Source organism: Neolamprologus multifasciatus, chromosome 4 (genome assembly GCF_963576455.1).
Source record: "Neolamprologus multifasciatus chromosome 4, fNeoMul1.2, whole genome shotgun sequence".
NCBI classification, from domain to species: domain Eukaryota; kingdom Metazoa; phylum Chordata; class Actinopteri; order Cichliformes; family Cichlidae; genus Neolamprologus; species Neolamprologus multifasciatus.
Window position 1 is genome coordinate 13,144,452 of NC_140442.1, and position 20,019 is coordinate 13,164,470.

Below are 20,019 nucleotides of genomic sequence, written 5' to 3' on the forward strand. Positions count from 1 at the left end.
GCAGTAGTTCACAGGAATTCCTTTATATCAACTACTATTACCTCAATACTTTTAAATAAAATCACACTCTTCAGTGGCTGAGACTGACTGGACAATGACTCCCCCTTGTGGGGAAAATATATTCATTTTACAATTATATTTATTTTTTACACATCTATTTTCTTTCTTATTTACTTACCAACTTATCTATATGACTTTCAGCATCAGTGATTTTCAGCATTTTTGCCTTTCCACCTTTAGAAAAATGAAAACAGACTTAAACTTTTGACTCTTATATTATCTGAATAGTTATTTACCATTTAACATCTTTGAGCCTTCATATAACATTCAAGGGTGATAAGGTTCCAGTCATAGGTATTTTTTTAACCTCACTTATAAAAGTGGCATCAATTACTGGTCTTTGCATATTATTTTATCATCACGAAGGATTTCTCCTTTTTTTTGTAAATAAGCCAGGTTTAAAAGCAACAATGGTTATTTGTAAAGTAATGAAAAGGTTCACATTTTTTTTTTATTTTTCCAGTCAGGGACAGTCCCCTCTCACTTAGGACTTGATTTGCATAAAACTCTAAATTCAGAGAAGAAGCCTCCAGGTGCATCCTGGAAGACAGAGGGGGAGGTGTAGATAGTTTCAGTTACTACTCATTTTGGGGGGTTTTCTTTTCAAACCACTTTTATTGCAAGAAACTTAAACCAGAACATAAAATATTAATTATCTTTCCAGGCACTCCAATTCTCTATATATATGATCAGAGAATTTTTTTACTTTTGTTTTTTGAGGTGGAAGTTTGGAGACTAACATGACGCAATGATAACCTCACCACAAGTAAAGAACTTATGGACATGCACACACTAGCACATAGACATACAGAAGAGTTGAGGAAATTCAAACTGGCAGAAGAAGAAAATGCTACATTGCCTCCAATGTTCACTTGCAATATTTTTTATTAACATTTTGCAGAATAAATGCATAGCAAACATTAACTGCTAGTATTTTCTTACATGTACACAGGCACACAAAAAAATACCAAAAGGATTGAAGAGCAGACTTTTATGCTGATTCTGACCCGTCTGCTAGTCAGTGCTACAGGCTGATTTGCTGATGGTTTTCTCTGAAGTCTGTGAGCCCAAAGACACTTTACATGTATAAACCTTATCCATGTTCCAGTCTGATGTCTGGATGGTCAGAGAGCTGCTGATTTGGTAAGTCTGGTCTGGTCTCTGAACAGCAGTGCTGGTAGAGATCCCACTGCTCACTGGACTCCCACCAGCCAACCAGCTCACATCTGCAAAACGCACAGACTGACTGGACAAACAGACCAGAGAAGCTGTGTTGGACTGGAGCTCAGCACTGGACGGAGGGAAGACTGTCAGGACAGGAGGAGGGAGGCTGGAGCCTGAAAATACATGAAAACCATTTTAAAAAATGAATAAATAAAAACTAGAAATGGATGAGAATGGATCAATATAAAGTAATGGCTGAGAAAAAATACTATACTTTAACTCCCAAAATAGCTAGCATAACTTCTCCAAAATACATAAAAGTTATGTCTTAGTAAGTATTGTATTGGATGAAGATGATATTTATTATAAAATAAATTATAAAATAAACAACTCGCATTAAAGACAATGACATCTGGGGAAAAAAAGAAGGAATAGTCATCTAAAGCAGAACAAAAAAAAGATTTTTTTTAAAAACCAGAAAATTATTTTTTCATCCGTGTGAAAAAAAACAATACCAGCTATGACAAACTGCAGACAAACTAGGTTTAATTCTAAAACCAAGCAACACTAAGGTTAAGGTCAGATTGTTCAATTATAGTCAGTTTTCCACCTTTGGTCAAATGTTTGTTACTACTGAGAGAACATGGAATAATTTCCAGAAAATATTATTTAAAAAAATGTTTTCTGAGAGGCAGATAATACTATCATTTTATAAGAATAATCAAGTTCAATATCTGTGTCTGTGCAATAATGAAGAACTTAAGTCACATTACAACATGTGATCAACTCTGTAGCTTGCAGACTGCATGAAACAGCAAAAAAAAAAGTCTAAAGAAAAATCTAAGTATATGAGAAATGAGAAAATTAGAGAATCTAAGCATAAACACAAAATACCTCCTGTTTCATGATCAGTTTAAAAGTACTTACTTGTCACAATCAGCTTGGTGCCTTGTCCGAATACCACAGTGATTCAGTTTGTATACATGGCTGTACAAAAACCTCCTGACTGTCACTGATGAGGGGAGAGGAACTGAAACATCCAATTGAGACCAACTTTCACTGTCAGTGTCGCTTCCCCATATATTGTTGTTCAAATGCTAATCTGATGTTGACCGATGAGTACATGTCAATTTTGGAGAGAAGAAGCCAAACCCATAAAGTGAAAAAATAGATATAATAAAAATACAGCACAAAGTAGGGATGGGACTTGATAAGAATTTAGTGATTATCAATATTATTTATCAATTCGATTCTTTATTGAGTCTCACTGAATTCTCACTGGCTTTGCTTCTAGAGTCACCAACATCACTGAAAAGCACATTAAACACATTACATTCATGAAAATTATTTGCACGCTTTGTGGTCAAACATTTGAACTTGTTAGAGGTATTTCCCCTCTTTGCTGTGATCATTGTTTGGTTATTACTCAAAAAAAGTAATGTTGTATACATTACTCATTACTATTCTTAAAGATAAGGCACAAATAATGCACATGACTGAATTATTCCCAGTAGAAAGTAATTCTTTACACTACTAGTTACATTACTTTTGCATTTCTCCATGAAATGGCCTGAAATTCATTGTCTCATAATTGCCAGTGAACAATATACACCTGAGGCTACAGCCCCATGCACCAACAGAAATCCATATCCTAAGAAGGACACACATGATTTTTCTCTTAGTGTTTAGGTGTGAACTCAAAGCCATCAGCACAGCAGTCGTCACTGTGATTCTACTTTAGAAACATGAACAGGTAGAAAAGCAGGCTGCAGTCTGACTGCTCATCACTGCTTTTGTTACCTGTTGAAGTTTAGAGTCTGGCTGCTGGGCTGGGGTCAGCATTTACACAGCTTTAACCTTATAGTTTTGACAAGGTAAGCACTATTGTCTATTTTTAGATTTGCCTCATCAAATCTAAAAATAATACATAATACATTTTACATGCCTATTTACCAACTAGTACACACAGATGCAAGGAGGGCAGCATTATCTTTTTAGCTTGCTCTATATTTTAAATGCACAGTACAACAACAAATTAACAAAACAAGTCAAAGTAAAAAAAAATGCAATGATTTCAAATGGTTAGAATTTATTTATAAAATCTGTAGAGTCTCTCATTTAGTTTTTTGTCACAGTGTTGACATTCTTCTTTTAAAACAACATATGATATAAAGAGGTGTTCCTAAAAACACACACAACGGAGATATTTACTTCTATTTTATTTATGTCTATATATCAGAGCCATCCCATGTCTGACAGAAATACCAAGCATCAGCATTTATGGCTGCTGCTTGGCTCTGGGTTCTCTCTGGGGAGAATGTCAACAGAATGTATATTATGTCAAAGTCATGTGGTAATAGAAGGTTAGATAGTGAACAGAATTGAGAGTCCCTCAATGAAAAATAGGAATTGGTAAGAGAGAAAATAATACTCTTAAAATAAAGTAATTCATTGTTTATTAACAGTTAGTGGGTTGGTTTCAAAAAGCAGAAGTAACAGTGAGGAGGTTTTTGTCATGGTGTAAAATACTGTGATGCATGCTCTTTAGCAGAGTCATCCCATGTGTGACAGTAATAGACTGCAGAGTCTCCCTCCTCCACATTGCTGATGATCAAACGATAATCTGATGTTGACTGATGAGTGGATGTGAATTTTGGAGAGGAGAACCCAGAGCCATAGGTTGGAGAACTCGAGCCATGATAAAACCTCAGTACAAACTGAGGAACTCCTCCTGGAATCTGTTTATACCACCGAGCAGCACTGTTAGTAACAGTCCCCAGGTTACAGTCCATGGTGGCTGTCTCTCCTTTGCTCACGGATAGCACAGTTTTCTGTGTCAGCACCGTCACACCACTCACACCTGCAAACAACAAGAAGACATGAAGTCAAGAGAAACACACTGACATTAGTTTAAATATGTGCAATATAAGTCAAGGTATTTACATGTCAGAGCAGTGATGAGAGCACAAAGAGTCACCAGCATGTTATCGGTGTGAGCTGACAATGCACTTCGAATTTGTAACTTTAAAGTGGCTGTACTGCTTCTGTAGGATGAAGAGAGGAGGTGCTGAAGGAGCCTTTTAATACGACTAACAGGAGGAGGAGCTTAAAAGTACATATGTATATTTTTCATCTTGACTTGACTTGGTAATGTCTTTAGCATCATCATCTTCTTGTTGTTATTTCTTTACTTTTTTTTTTAATTTTTACAATCTTTTCATGTCCTTCATGATGATTTTGCAGTGTTTTAACTTGATCCCTTTTCAGAATTTAAAGATAGATTTAAGTTTCTCAACAAGTGATATCAATTAGATAATTGAAACAAAAATTAAACCCTACCTTAAACAAAAAGTGAGGATTACTTAATGTAATACTTATAAAAGCTGAAAATAATTTGAAAAGAAGTGTGTTTATGTTTGATGTTTTTCAGATATCATGAAAGTTGTTGTGTATCTCAGGTTTTTGTCAGAGTCTGAGTCACTGTTCATCTTAACTTACAGAGTCATCCCATTTCTGACAGAAATACTTAGCAGAAAGCAGAAATGCCATTTGCCTCCAACAACTAATGTAATCCCATTACATGTTTTGTTCGAGATTTAATGATTTGAGATGAGTAATGTTGGATTTTTTTTAAACTGTAATGTCTCCAATTTAGTTTTTTTTGTCACAGCCTCAATCAATGTGATTCAGCTTCATCAGCACAGCCACCAAATAGCAAACAGAGTCTCCCGCCTCTGCCTGCTTGGTAATAAAGTTGAATAGAGGTGAATCAGTCTGAGGATAATCTTGTTGTAAAGCTGGATGAGCCGTCAGAATGGTCACATCTCAGAACAAGTGAGGACTCACATCTCCAACTGTGTGCAGCTGGTGAGTTTGTTTGACAGCTCTGTGATCAGTATAAAGTATGAACAAGCAGAAGTATCTATGAAAAGGTTTATGTCACAGTGTAAATTAGTGATGCAGCATCCCATGTGAAGCTGTCCCCTGACAGTAATAGATTGTAGAGTTTCCCTCCTCCACACTGATAATAATAATCTGATGTTGACTGATGAGTTGATGTGAATTTTGAGAGGAGAACCCTGAACAATATTTTTTTGAGAACTCCAGTCATGAGGAAACTGCAGTACATGCTGATTGTCTCCTACTGGAATATGTTTATGCCAGCAAGCAGGTCAGTTGCAGTCCTCAGGTTACAGTCCGAGCTGGCTGTCTCTCCTTTTCACACTGATACAACAGGAAGTTTCTGTGTCACTCAGACCTGCAAACAGGAAGAAGACCTGGAGTCAAGAGAAACAGACAGTTACATCTGTGCATAAGTCTGCACATGTGGGTTAAACTTTTTACCTTTTTTGTGATTTCTAAAATGTAAACAAATGAGAAAACAGTACATGCATTACACAAGTATCTATTAAGTGTGACATTCTGGTGTCTTGATGGTTTTCACAAAGACACTGCTGATTTGGAAAGTCTGTGCTGGTGTCGGAACAGCAGTGCTGGTAGAGATCCCACTGCTCACTGAAAAAAAAAGCAGAAGTAACAGTGAGGAGGTTTTTGTCATGGTGTAAATTACTGTGATACCTCCTCTTTAGCAGAGTCATCCCATGTGTGACAGTAATAGACTGCAGAGTCTCCCTCCTCCACATTGCTGATGATCAAACGATAATCTGATGTTGACTGATGAGTGGATGTGAACTTTGGAGAGGAAAACCCAGAGCCATAGCGTGGAGAACTATAGCTATGATAAAAATACAGCACAAACTGAGGAACTCCTCCTGGAATCTGTTTATACCACAGAGCAGCACTGTCAGTAACAGTCCCCAGGTTACAGTCCATGGTGGCTGTCTCTCCTTTCCTCACTGATAAAACAGGAGGTTTCTGTGTCAGCACCGTCACACCACTCACACCTGCAAACAACAAGAAGACATGAAGTCAAGAGAAACACACTGACATTAGTTTAAATATGTGCAATATAAGTCAAAGTGTTTACATGTCAGAGCAGTGATGAGAGCACAAAGAGTCACCAGCATGTTATCGGTGTGAGCTAAGAATGCACTTTTAATTTGTAACTTTAAAGTGGCTGTACTGCTTCTGTAGGATGAAGAGAGGAGGTGCTGAAGGAGCCTTTTAATACGACTAACAGGAGGAGGAGCTTAAAAATACATATGTATATTTTTCATCTTGACTTGACTTGGTAATGTCTTTAGCATCATCATCTTCTTGTTGTTATTTCTTTCCTTCTTTTTCTTTTTTAATATTTACAATCTTTTCATGTCCTTCATGATGATTTTGCAGTGTTTTAACTTGATCCCTTTTCAGAATTTAAAGATAGATTTAAGTTTCTCAACAAGTGATATCAAGTAGATAATTGAAACAAAAATTAAACCCTACCTTTTATTGGCAGCTGCAGACAAACAGTCTAAATGACACGTCAAAGACTCTAAAAGCAGAAGTACTTTGTACAGAGGTTTTTGTCACAGTGTAAATCACTGTGATACTCTCTCCCGAGCGGAGTTATCCCATGTTTCACAGTAATACACAGCAGAGTCTCCTGCTTCTGCCCGATTAATGATAAACTGATAATCAATGTCTGATGAGGCTTTAGAGTTAAATCGGTCTGAGGAGAATCCTGTTCCAAAGCTGGGTGAACTGCTAGAATGATGAAATCTTAGAACATACTGAGGAGTAGAACCAGGGACCTGTTTGTACCAGTAGACATAATTGCCTTCATCTCTCTGAATGTTGCATTTGAGCAGAACCTCCTGTCCTGTGTGGACAGGTGGTGTCTGGGTCAACACTTTTGCAGCATCCACACCTGACAGAGAAAAAAAGAATGTTTAAATGAATTAATATTTAAATAAAGTTTTATGTTTCTAAATACAGACTATAAAATGAACCAGTAGCCACTCTTACATGCTATAGCAATAAGAGTACAGAAGGTTCTCAGCATGTTGAAAGTATAGCGTATTCTCTGTACTGTCCAGCTGAGAGGTGAGCTGAACTGAATAATGAAAAGAGACTGAGGCCTATATAGAGTAAGCAGAGGAGGAGGAGCTTCAATACTAAAAACTTTTTGATCACAACTCAACTCTAAGAATTTGCATATTTAGATCAAAATCTAACTTATTTCAAATATTGTAAATGTTTGAGTTTTTTTTTACAATAAATCTAAATGTGTTTTCATTTTAGAGCCGTTTTATTTTATATATATATTTGAATTCAGGATATACTGTTGATCAATTTTGTTGGAATTAAGATTCTGTTAACAGCACAATTCTGTCATTGCTATTATTTGTTCTGCTAATCAAGGTGAATACCAAAGGTTGGGTGAATGAAAAACAGTCAAGGTGTTTCAGCAGGTAACAAGCAGACATATGTACATCGTTATATAATATCATTAATCACATGGGCAGGGTTTTGAAAGCTAGCATCCTGCTCATATTGCAGGGTATATTCACTGGGCAGCACGGTGGCACAGTGGTTAGCACTGTTGCCGTACAGCAAGAAAGTCCTGAGTTCAATTCCATCTTCAGGCCAGGGTCTTTCTGTGTGGAGTTTGCATGTTCTCCCCATGTTTGCGTGGGTGCTCCCGCTTCCTCCCACCATCCAAAGACATGCAGGTGGTTGTCTGTGTCTCTATGTGTTACACCCTGTGACAGACTGGCCTGTCCAGGGTGTACCCTGCCTCTTGCCCTATGACAGATAGGCTCCAGCAACCCTAGAAAGGAGAAATGGATGGATAGTCACTGTGTTTTTTTTGTTTGTTTTTTTCGTTTTGAACCCCTTTGATAAAACATGCTCCTTTGAATATCTGCCCAGTAGTTTATTGGTCAGTCAAATACCACCAGACTTGTGTAAGAGGACATATGACCACTGATGCGTCTGGCTGTTAGAATTTTGGGGGTATGAACGACCTGAGAATAAGCAAGAACTTTTGACAGGAAACTAAGCTGAGCAGTGTTTGTTGTGGGCCTGTAACTTTTTTTGTATATTTTGCCTCCAGAGTTTGAACATGTGATCTTCATCTTTATTTTATTGTTTAACAAGTAGTTCTTTGAAGTAATCCTGTAGCTCTGCAGTTATATTCTTTCCTGGTTGAAGTGATTAGTGGTTCATAAGTTTTTCTCCGAAGGTAGTTACTCCACCTGAAAGTTTCCGTGTTTCACGAGATGCAGTATTTTGCATAGCAGCACTGCTACTGTTGCTGTGATTATGAAGCGATAACACATTGTAAAATACTATCTGTAAAAAAAAAATGCTCCAAGTACACTCAAGGAGTTGCACTGAATCTATAATTTAATAAGTATTTGGATAAACAAATCAAATACAAACCAATGGCTTGCAATGCTAATTAAAGTAATAAAAAAAATCATAATGAGGTAATATATAACACTCCTTAACTACATGTTTAGCCATTTATTTGACTTTAAGTCCAGCCCGTTGATGCAAAAACAGCATATAGTGAAGATAATTTGATAAATGCTGCCACCTTGTGGTTTATTGTGATTTTGTAACAGCAGGTGGCTATAGTTTGCTTTAATAAAGTTGAATTAAAACCATTTTATTTAGCTTTTTTTGACCATACTCATCAAAGAAATAGTATAAAACAATCCTCTTCTTCTGAAAAATATATAAACATTTATTTTCAACAAATCTGCATTTATACCAAACAAAAAACCCAACATGTTTAAGATTGCTGTGGTCCTCTCCTCCTTGCCCTTCTCAGTGTTGGGCTAGTGATTATCCTCCTTTCAGGACCCCTCATCTGTGCACGCAGAGGAGACCTAAGACCAAAGCTCGGTTGGAGCCTATGTACAGGCCGCTGAGGCAGGGCGTATTTGCCGTCCCTGAGCTCATCCACGAAAGCCTCCATTCTGTCGAGCTTTGTGGTAAACTTTCCCAGCTCATCCTTTAAAGTGTTAAACTGCCGGTAGAGGTCTCCCAGAGCATCTGAAAGAGGTTGAATCCTGGACATAAAAGAGGACATGTGGAAAAGCAAATGGTTTCAGTATCAGAATGACCATTCAAAGAACTTTGGCACTGTAAGTTCATGAAACAGGAACCTTGTTTATTGGCAAAACATAACTAAGAAGAGAATCAAGTCTAATTGGCAGCATAAACAGGAAAGTCACGACATGCTGTTAAGTGGAAACAGTCTCACTGTCGACGGAAAACATCAGGATAGCAGACGTAAAGGTCGGAAGTCCCCTGAAAAAAATGAAAGTGCAAAACATAGCAGAGCTTTGGCCCAGTAGAGACGGGCTTGGGCTGACCTTAGATGTTTACTGGGAAAGGTTCTGGTGAACTGTGATCCTAAGTATTGCAATCACAGTTCAGAATCTAATCACCAGATGAAATGTTCACTGACTTGGAGTAATGTCTGCCAGAGCATGATGAAACACCCACTATTGTATTTTGGCACAGTAAGTACACTGAGGTCATTTACAAAGCGGAGCTGGCCTCATGTGAACAACAGCAATCATTGATCGCTTTACTGGCACTGACAATTCATGTGCAGCACAGAGCAGATTACATAAGTCTTTATTTCAATAAACAAATGTTCACTGACATCACCGAGCGTTGTTTTTCCTGGACGTTTGACGTTACTCTTACTTAACATTTAGACTCGTCTGTCTGCTATCATTGTGCACATCCAGTTTAATCAGAAGCTGATATAACTCACCTGTTATATTCAGGAAGGACTGAAGCGTGGTCATTGATCAGCAAGTCTTTCACTTGGGTCAGAATAGCAAATTTCCAGTTGTCCAGCACCTGAGTCAGGTTTGAGCAAGTCTTGGCACTAGTCTGTACTGCTGAACACAGAGTTTAACCGTATAAACAAACAGGTCATTATTCACTCCAAGTTTTAGAAACACAACCTCAGTGGTCAAAGGTCACATTACTAAAAATCTTTTTCAGACCTTTAGGTTCCCAGCGTGATGTCTCCTGTTTCGATTTCTGAGCTCCACACGCTGAGATCATGCACAGCATAATGAGAGCCAACTTCATCCTCTTCGTTTTCATCTAACAAACACAATAATATAGGCTGTGGGTGCTGCTGAGGAGCAAGCTCACCGAAAAGTGCTGCCAAGCCACGTTACAAAAATACTAAACAGTCTTTCGGTTGAAGAAAAGCTGATGAGAAATTAGTTCAGTCATAAGTTTGGCTTTTGTTCACCTTTTTAAGCCATAAAAATTGTTTTGTTTTGTTCCAAAAAGAGGGTTTTTACACTACCTTTTTTGCAAAGAAGTGCCAGGGTTCTTCTCAGATCAGAGCACCAGAACACACTCTCTGTACTGTATGATCCTACAGCAGTGACACACTGAGAAAACATGAGTTGTGCAGAACTCTCTTATAACTCTTTCCCCAAACTCCCGGAGCAATTTCCCCACCTGATCCCATCCACGTCACTGATTCAGGGCGGTGACATCCTCAGTTCTTTTAGCATGTGTGCACACTGCAGCATTCACGTGCACAAAAAACAAAATCTCCCTAAACCCACTCGCACACATATGCGTCCCACTCTTGCATTATCTCTCGTATCTTATAGACTGTGCATCTTCTAAAATAACCATAATAGGAGGTCATTTCTGATGCCCCATCTCTGCTCCACATGTCTTTTAGGTTGTGTGGGTGGCATGTGACAACTGTGCTCCCCGTAGGCTCCAATCCAGAGAAGGTGTTTGATGTAGAAGTATGGCTCCAGGATAACATTCTTACTGCCTACTGTAATACAATCTGCTCAACATCTGGGCTACGACAAATCCAGCCAGCAACACTTTAACCGTCAAGGGTGATCAAAACTTGGTGAGCTGCACTCACTTGATGCAAATGGGACAATAAAAAACACACATTCAACCATATTAATAGAAAAAAGGAGAATATCCAAAAGCATCACAGAATTAGAAAAGGGGTTAGAGTCCCAGAATAACTTTAAAATAGCAAAAATTAAAATTATGCAGCCCTGAAGATATTCCTTGACACCTCAGCTGCCTTAATTTCTAACTTTACTAAGCTGCTGTGTGATTTACTGCATTAGTTCACTCAGTCTGATGTGAGCCAACCTTAATAAATCTACATAACTGTGGAAGTGGGTTTAGATTCGATGTGCAGTGATGCAACACATGACATGTAGTTTCATGGCTAAGATGGATTTCATACTCTGGATAGTTTTCCACAGGCAAGTGCACCCAGTCTATAACCTATATACTCTTCAAACAGCTATTTATCTTTCTACTTCTTCTTCTACTCAAAAACCAGCAGCTTCAGGTCATATGAAAATATTGGACAACATTAGTGCTTTTTTCCTGTCCCAGATTTTTTTTTTTATAAAATTCCAGCTTTGATTTATTTCAGATCAGAGTTCCTCATTCTGTTTGAAAGATGTGCCGCTGGGTATGCTGATGTCTGCAGATGTCTGCAGATAGTTGTGCTGATATATGAGCGGAGGTGCACCCATCACTGCTGAAAAGGAATGTAACTGGGCAGTTGCCATCTGCAACACCTTTACACACACAGACTGTATACCAAACTGTATGTGCAGTAGGTGGGATGAACATCACGTCACACGGACCATACATCTTCAGCGCTGACAGGCAGGAACTAAATACTTTTTAAATCTCCATCCTCCCAAAAGATTTAAAAGGAAACAGGAAGATTTGTTTAATAACGACTAGATGACATCCAACTTTTTTTTTCTGCCAACAATCAGTCACGATAAATATATTTTCTTATTTGAACGTAGGCTCATAATTTATAACTAAATGAAAAACCATTTTTTGATAGTGGTTATTTGTCTGCTGACCCTAACAAGCTGGAGTTCATTTTCCCCAGTGAGATTTTCCATGACCTGAGAAACCACAGGGCCAACAGTGAAAGTTGCCTAATGTGCAATGAAGGAAAAAGTATTCGGATCTTTTATTTCTTTCTTTATTTTTAAAGTAGGTTATATGGGATTTAAATATAGAAATAAAAGTATATAAGACAATATTCTGCTTTTTTTCATCTTTTTGTGCAGCGTCATCAACTATTCAGCAGCGGTACACCTGCTAAATATACATAGCAGCATTAAAATAGTTACCTGTGAAAAAAAATCGGATTAAAAGGTATCATAAAATGAAAGTAATTAGTTTTAAAATTATTTAATTATTTTCCACCACTCATCCATCCCAGTAAAAAGCTAAAACTTTATCTGATAAATTCCCACAACTTACCCACAAATAATTTTCTAGCGAGTATAAGTGAGCATGTCTATGTTTTGTTTTGTTTTTTATTAATCATATGGATATGGAATCAAATTTCTGGAAGGACTAAAGCCAAGCCTTACAAGCCTGGAGTCCATCATCAGTCAGTGCCTGCAGCAGTGAGCAGATCTTCCTTCCATTTCCCTGCAGCTCAGTTCGGCACAGCCAGAGGAAAGAATGAGCGCAGTGGACCAGCAGAGCCAGAGAGTGAGATAACCAGGCCTCGCTTTCTCCCTCTGCTTTTTCACTCAGTGTCACATCTGCTCTCTCATGTGCTGCTTGTTATTGACTTTCAGTAGCACATCACTTCATAACGACTTTATCAGAACAACAGAGGATTTTTACTGTGAAATATATCAGGTGTTAAATACAAACAGAAGCTCCACAATGAGAACTGTTGCATTTCTCCTTATTTGTTATAGAAGGTAATCTATGACCATTTCATCTGTGTTTGGTTGGTGTTTCATCTCATTTGACTGATAACAAAAACCCTGATAAGTCTGAGAGGCAGGGAGTTAATTCGAGGGATTATTTTCAAGGAATAATTTGTAAGCTTTTTAGGTTAAAACATTTTAAATTTAACTATAACTGAATTGACACTTCTACATTTCTTTCACTTTATGTAAAACATGCTCCTGTAATTTCCTCCATTGATTTCATCATATTTTGAAGGCTGATTTTAGCATTCTAGCTGTGGTCATGTTGGTATTTTGGAGCCACGGGTTACTATATTAGGAAGAAAATGTGGAGCACTAAGTAATTTGCTAATGTTGGGATGTTAGAAGCTGTCTTCATAAACCTTTTAAGTATAAAGTTCAAACATACATATTTGCTTTTTTTAAGTAAGTAAGCACAATCTTTCACAATGGATTCATATTTCACCCATACAATAGCTTCCTTTAAACATTTTTACAAACCTGCCAAAAAGATTACACATTTCAAAGACTTTCATGTGTTTTGTGGACTTAAAGAGGTACGTGCATCATTACTAGAGGCTGACTTGTTGTGCAACACGATATCATATAGAAGTTACTCTGAACACAACTAAGGTCATTCACAAAGGAATGCAAGATGCTGTTTCTGATTAAAAACTCCAGGACCAAACATTTTACTCAGTCTTCTAAGAAGTGTTGAATTCCTCTTGGTTAGTAAAGCGTGTTTTATTTTTAATAAATATGACAATTCATTTGCTTTTCTGTTCTTTGTCTGGGATTATTCATGCCATACGTTAGAAGAGTCTCGGTTTTCTGAACTTTTTGTAAACATTAGAAGAAACTGTCATTATAAGTTCTCGTGCATGATACCTGACTGCATGGCCAACCAGCTCTAACTAGTGAACGTTTACCTTGACAGATATGATATGATTAGTCTCTGTTAATCCAGTGATAAATGTTAAGTTGCATACACAGCAAGAAACCCAATGCACCTGGAAAATCCTCATTATAAAAAGCACGAAAGCTGGGAATCTATGTAGATTCTGAAACTGGTTTTAGTGGTTGCCCAGCTGCTACAATGTTGTTTCTTTTTTGAGGCCTAAAACACATTTTCCAGGTTTCTGGAAAATTAAAGCAAGGATTTTAAAATATGTCTTCTACTTTCTTCCTTTTGTGGTAATCCCCATCAGGAGACATTTTTGTGAGTCTTTGACCCATGGGTCCCACTGTAGGGCAATATATTATCCAGGTCCTGCTTTATTGCACATGAGTTTAATAAAAAGTACCTACTTCTATTCGGATGCCCACTTTTGTGTGAGTGTGTGTCTCTGACATGCTGCGATACCCTTTTAATCCCCTCACTGTGACTCTCACATGATGAAGAAATCCCACCCCCGAGGCTAAGCACAGCAATGGTTACTCCAGCTCAGCTCACATGCTTTTCTGTATTGTAGCAAATGATTGCCCTGTGTTACATTTTATCCTGTGTCATTCTGACCAGCTGATGTTTCCCAGTGGTTGACAAGATGAGGAGATTTTTGCCTAGAAAAAGATTCCCTTGGCCATGGCTGAGACGAGATGCTACTCCGAATGAGACCAGTCCACTCTTACCAAAGGTAGGTGTGTTACTGGGTTAGTTTGAGAATACTGTGTTCCTCTGTTCACCTGTATTTACATTTCTGGGGTGGCTTTAAATTTGTGGCATTCTTGTGTGTCTAAAGGCAGGATCTACAAACAATGCTGAGGAGCTTGCCTTGGTCACTACTGATTTTCAAGCAGGGACAAACAGCGGACAGCAACACAACAGTCCCACAGATGCCAGGATAGATCCCTCTTACGGTTATTCTTTCATGGACTATTTCCTAAAATATTTTCTTATCATATGCAATCTGTTGTTCACAGTTCTGGGCCTGCTGCTTCTTGCTCTGGGGGTTTGGGGTCTCATTAGCAAGGAATCCTTTGCTCAGGAGAAGATCAGCAGCATTGGCACTGACCCAATGCTGGTAGTTGTGAGCATGGGCTTTCTGCTCACTGTGCTGTGCCTGTCAGGCTGTGTGGGTGCCCTAAGAGAGAATCGCTGCTTGCTGAAGCTGTTCTCAGCCACGGTGCTGGTGCTCATCGTGGCTCAAGTCATCGTTGCCATTGTGGCCCATACTCTACAAGACCAGATTGAAGGTAACTTGCGATCCGGGATGTTAGTTGCCATCGCACGGTACCAAGATGATCTGGATCTGAGGTTCATCACAGACGAGATTCAGTCAAATCTGCAGTGCTGTGGGGCGGACAACTACAGAGACTGGGAGATTAACATGTGAGCAACTTGGAAATCTTTTGTTTTTTTTACTTTTTTGAAAGTAAATCAAAGCCAGTTGGTCATGATGTAGGAATGTGTTGAAGAAGTTAATGAGCTGTGAAGTTTTTTATTGGGTTATTTTTCCCTTTCTTCAGATATTACAACTGCTCAGCTCCAGGAGTGCTGGCCTGCGGTGTCCCTGCAACATGCTGCGTGGATCCTCTGGAGAACGGCACAGTGTGGAACTCTCAGTGTGGTGTCGGAGCCCAATTACTGGATGAGTTTACTGCTCAGAGTGTGATCTTCCTGGGAGGTTGTCTGGGGGAAATCTCTCGATGGATCGAGCAGCACGAGGGCCTGATAGGAATAATTGTGACTGTCGTGTTTGGGGTCCAGATTCTGATATTATTTATTACCATACGACTGCTGGAACGCATTAATCGTCATAAAGTATAGCTATAACGCGGAGTGACGAATACAGCAATATGCTGGTTGGGGTTTAATGAGTTCTGGCTGTGCTAAAATTCTGGCTTCATTTGTCAATTATTTAAAACAACCTGACCTTAAACACACAGACTGAACTTTTGCAAATGGAAATGAGACATAATTTAAACGAGGAAAGCAAATTCCAACACAAATTATCCACAGAAAATGTTTTACATTTTAAAAATGCCAGAGAGTTTAAGAAAAAAAAGTATTTCAGTTAAAAGTTAACTGCAGCTTGGCGATAGCTATCACCTCTTTTGTGTTAATAAACAAAAACAAAAAAAACTCCACTTTTCAAGAACATGTACTCACTGGCCACTTCATTAGGTACACTTGTTGAACTGCTCATTAACTGAAATATCAAATCAGTCTGAATAGGGAACAGGTGTGATTTGAAAGATTTTAACTTCACCAATGTGGGTCGGACCAAGGAAAGTCTTGAAACTGTATCTGTGTGTGTGTTTATGGGACAGTAGTGACACAATCACCAAAACGTGGTTTTTTTTCACCACATGTGCCCAAATCCTTCAAAGACACACACCTCCTGATATTTGAAGGATTCTTGGAGGATCTCAAAATGGTGAAACAGTTCAACAGCATAGGAGTGATTGTAAATGGGTCACCTGGGGAGTAGAGGTCCTGCAGATTAGATCTGCATCTTCATCACAAGCACCTACAATGTAACAAAATAACCAATGAACAAAAATGGAATTCATTTATTCTGAGCTGAGATCAGAATAAATGGAACAGCTCAGAAGAATGATTAGAGTAAGATTGTAAAAGCACCTTTCAGTGACTGACAGTGGACAACCTGCTGCAAATATGTGAAACACATGTGCACGTCCCACACATGCAAAGGTTTCCTGCGCTGTTTTGAATGAACTGACTAGTTTGCTAAAAGCAAGTTTTTTGTTCTGAGTGTTAACAAATATTGAATAAATAATGATGATTACAGATGGTATTTATGATGGGAATTATGTAATCTCTCGTGCGCAGTGTGGGTCAGTAAATAACCGTTAAATAAAAGGACAAAATCAAAAAAAAATTGTGTTAAAAATGTCAACATTTATTCAAGAGTTAGATTAAATATGATAAAGACAGTGCTGGCAATTGTGCAGAAACCAAGCTAACAGAGTTCTAGCTAAAACCACAGACTCAAGCAATGACACGAGAACACATTCGAGATACACGTTTTGTGAACATGGCAGCTTGAGATCATTATGAAATTAGGTTTACAATATAAAATATATAAGAAAAAAGAACAGCATTCACAGCATGCAGACGTATAAAGACACCTTTTCAGCCAGTATTAATGATCCAGATTATTGAAACTAAATACTGAAATTCAAAATTTGCCACATTTATTTAAAACAACTTCACAGCGGAGATGATCAGATGATGCCATACTGGGCAAGCTCATGTAGCTCTAGATGGCTGTATGCCTCCCACGGGCAGATTACAGTGATGTCTAAAATGAAAAAAAAACAAAGAGAAGAAAACTTTGAGTTGTTGAGGGGTTTTTTTTTGGTTTTTGGTTTTTGTTTTTTAAAGGAAGAAAAGGTCATGTCATGTGCATGTTTTGGTTATGTAACCACCTGACTTTTATATTTTTACTTACCAGTTCCAAGACCTTCCATTCCTGGGATCTCCTCTCCAAATCTGGTAAAGAAAGAAAATAACAAGCTTTAGTGGAGGACATCTGACAAACTTAAATGACTTGTGGGAGGTTATCAGAAAGAGACATACCCAATCACTCCTCTTTTGGGAGGCTTGCTCTTGAACTGCCGCGTGTTCCTCTGTTTGAACTTGGGTGCAGACTTGCGTGGGGAGCCGGGGGCCGTGGCTCTGAGGGGAGCTTTGTTGCCAGTCTTTCCTTCGGGTTTGGCCACCTCCAAATTCATGCTTCTGTAGTTTCAACTGTAAAAGTCACCGTGTCATTAAAATGCCCAACAATGAATGAAACAGTTATAAAATCTTGTGACGTAATTATCCTCATATAAAGACAAGCCGTGTGCTCATGTTACTAATCAAACACTGCGATACCTTCGAGCTTGAAAGCGCCTTCATAATCGGATTACTGTGAGGATGTGCTGAAGTGGCCTCTAGGTTTACACTGACAATAGCTTGAAATGTTTATTTATTTATTTTCACAGTTAAAAAATGGAAAAATAGCAATGCAATTTGTATGTAAATGTGCATAGATGTAACCACATATTTAAAAAAAAAAAGAACAAAAAACAGATGCAAAGCCGAAAGAGTCCAATAAATATAATGTACAAAACATGACTACATAAACAATAAGCAAGGTCATGGTTACACAAATACACACAATGATCACTCTAATGAACAATTTCATAAGTTCAGCTTTTTTAATCATTCTTAGAAATTCAGGTCATAGTTAAAGGCGGTCATATATTGTTTGGCGACTCTCATTTGTTGTCCTTCCATTATGCAAAACAAAGGTGTGACAGAAAATTAGAAACAATTAAAAAGCACCTCAATGCTTCTTATAATGTCCCTGATATAATCTAGTCTTCCATATGACAGAATTAACACCTCATTAACTGTATTAAGAATATATTAGGCTATAGGAAAGACTGAATTTCTATTCCGATTAATTTTACATTCATATTATTTATTAAATACCTACGTTTTAATTAATAATCTGATACTACATGCCTGGATGGATACAGAAACATACTAAGAGGTAAAGTCCAAATAAAGATGGAAACTTTTATATAACAATAATAAACTGCATGTGTTAAAATAAGTCCAAAAAGAGAAAGAGCATTCAAAAAAGATTTAACCTGTTGTTTCAACTCACCGCTTGTGGTGCTTCTTTTGGTAGTTGATTATGATTGTAGTGTCCAAGAGGTCTGAGTGGCTGTTAAATGCTGTTGCATTAAGTTGCATTAGTGCAGTCCTTTTATACACCACAGACTTAGAGACGATTATGACGCCACCTGCCAACAAACTGATGATTCTATCGCCACTTGTACCCAAGCAGATCATTGATGAGGGATTGGCCGACTGGCATTCAGCAGGAGGGGGCAGCAGTTTCCTGTTCCTGAGACTGTCCTGAAGACACAAATGCTGATGATTCTGAACGGGAATTGTTTGAGTATTTTATCCATAACCTCTTCAAATATGGTCAAATGTAACCACTGAGTTCTGGAGTTTTCTCATGATATAGCTTATTATTATCACTGTTTTTCTGTTATGGGCAAATATTATGTAACACCTGAAGCCGAGAACTTACTGGCATGAACCGTGACATTCTCCTTTCATCAGCAGTCTTGCAGATTGAGCTGCATTATAGCTGCTAATCCAGCCCAGCCTCCTTTCATCACACAGGTAAACACACCTGCTCCATTCATGTGAAGATTTACTACAGCGTCGCTCTGCAATCTGTACTGCTGATGCATGCTGTTCAGGCACATGTATGGACACTAACTCCTCATGTCACCTGTACAAAAAAGATTCAAATGTCTGAGATTAGTAGATATATTCAATAGAGCAAACCTGTCTAGCTACAGTACACTAAGGAGCCAGCTGTGGTAGTTTAATTGAAGGTTGTTTCATTGAAGCTTGTTTATTATGTTCATTATGAGAAACACATGACTTTTTTCCTTTGTATTTTTGTATTTTGTCTAGCTGATCAATCAAATGGTATTTATTTCTGTTGAAGAAATGTAGAGTTTACTCTTCACATTGTTTACTGGACAGAGCCACTTATTGATCTGCGTGACTATTACATGTTATGTGACTGCTGTCCAAATGATATGCACAACTTTGTAGATTCCAACCATAAATGATAAAGAGCTTGGTCTAGATCAGGGGTGGGCAGTTAATTTTCCCAAGGGCCCACATTCATCACCTAATTGTAACATCTACTCTTACCAGAGGCAGTTTAATTACAGGACAGTCTGGGTAATGAACAATTTTTTTTATTTTTTATTTTTTTGTAATTTTACACATTTATCTGTTTATTTATATTAATTTAAGCCCACTCTGCTGGCAGATTTTTCTTTTATCAAAAGTACATCACCATGATGTAGAAAAACTAAGACTAATTGTAGAAATCTCTCTGTGGCGGGGCGTGGGCTGCGGTGCCGTGCAGAGGAGGCGGACGCACCTGCACGGCATCCGCAATCACGCCCCGCCGAATTAAATATTGTACTGGGTCCTGTGGTTGGGGTTGTTGTTGTGACAATGTTGAGCGGGCAGCGGGAGAGCTGCAGCTCTGTGAGTATTGTGGACAGCAACCGTCAAGCATTGATAAAAAGCATCAAAATGCCACTGGGTCTGCCGTGTATGTTTACACTCTCTTATTTTTCTTAT

At 38.2% G+C, this 20,019-nt stretch overlaps 4 protein-coding genes across 6 annotated transcripts; 1 reads left to right on the forward strand and 3 right to left on the reverse strand.

Moving 5' to 3' along the window:
- Positions 1-369: 369 nt before the first annotated feature.
- Positions 370-6,591, reverse strand: LOC146519979 (immunoglobulin lambda-1 light chain-like). 2 transcript variants are annotated; one of them, XM_085158012.1, is made up of 4 exons: positions 6,212-6,591; positions 5,806-6,128; positions 2,152-2,188; positions 370-1,397 (listed from the first exon to the last, which is right to left on the reverse strand). In XM_085158012.1, the coding sequence occupies exons 1-4, from the start codon at positions 6,249-6,251 to the stop codon at positions 1,075-1,077; spliced, it is 723 nt and encodes a 240-aa protein (XP_085014138.1). In that variant the 5' UTR covers positions 6,252-6,591; the 3' UTR covers positions 370-1,074. The 2 variants fall into 2 exon arrangements, with proteins under 2 accessions (XP_085014138.1, XP_085014139.1); XM_085158013.1 differs by lacking the exons at positions 5,806-6,128; positions 6,212-6,591 and adding exons at positions 3,762-4,084; positions 4,168-5,616 and having other exon boundaries at positions 2,152-2,185.
- Positions 6,592-8,496: 1,905 nt separating this feature from the next.
- On the reverse strand, positions 8,497-12,272 carry LOC146519980 (uncharacterized). Of its 2 annotated transcripts, none has more exons than XM_085158009.1 (4): positions 10,457-12,272; positions 10,143-10,245; positions 9,905-10,031; positions 8,497-9,188 (listed from the first exon to the last, which is right to left on the reverse strand). In XM_085158009.1, the coding sequence occupies exons 2-4, from the start codon at positions 10,243-10,245 to the stop codon at positions 8,909-8,911; spliced, it is 510 nt and encodes a 169-aa protein (XP_085014135.1). In that variant the 5' UTR covers positions 10,457-12,272; the 3' UTR covers positions 8,497-8,908. The 2 variants fall into 2 exon arrangements, with proteins under 2 accessions (XP_085014135.1, XP_085014134.1); XM_085158008.1 differs by having other exon boundaries at positions 9,905-10,034; positions 10,457-12,267.
- Positions 12,273-14,082: 1,810 nt separating this feature from the next.
- Positions 14,083-17,169, forward strand: tspan10 (tetraspanin 10). Its single transcript, XM_085158002.1, has 3 exons — positions 14,083-14,515; positions 14,621-15,210; positions 15,348-17,169. The coding sequence occupies exons 1-3, from the start codon at positions 14,426-14,428 to the stop codon at positions 15,646-15,648; spliced, it is 981 nt and encodes a 326-aa protein (XP_085014128.1). The 5' UTR covers positions 14,083-14,425; the 3' UTR covers positions 15,649-17,169.
- LOC146519982 (retinal cone rhodopsin-sensitive cGMP 3',5'-cyclic phosphodiesterase subunit gamma-like) lies at positions 16,724-18,718 on the reverse strand. The gene is made up of 4 exons (XM_085158011.1): positions 18,503-18,718; positions 17,425-17,595; positions 17,297-17,337; positions 16,724-17,146 (listed from the first exon to the last, which is right to left on the reverse strand). Exons 2-4 carry the CDS (start codon positions 17,577-17,579, stop codon positions 17,070-17,072), a joined length of 273 nt encoding a protein of 90 aa, XP_085014137.1. The 5' UTR covers positions 17,580-17,595; positions 18,503-18,718; the 3' UTR covers positions 16,724-17,069.
- Positions 18,719-20,019: the final 1,301 nt, after the last annotated feature.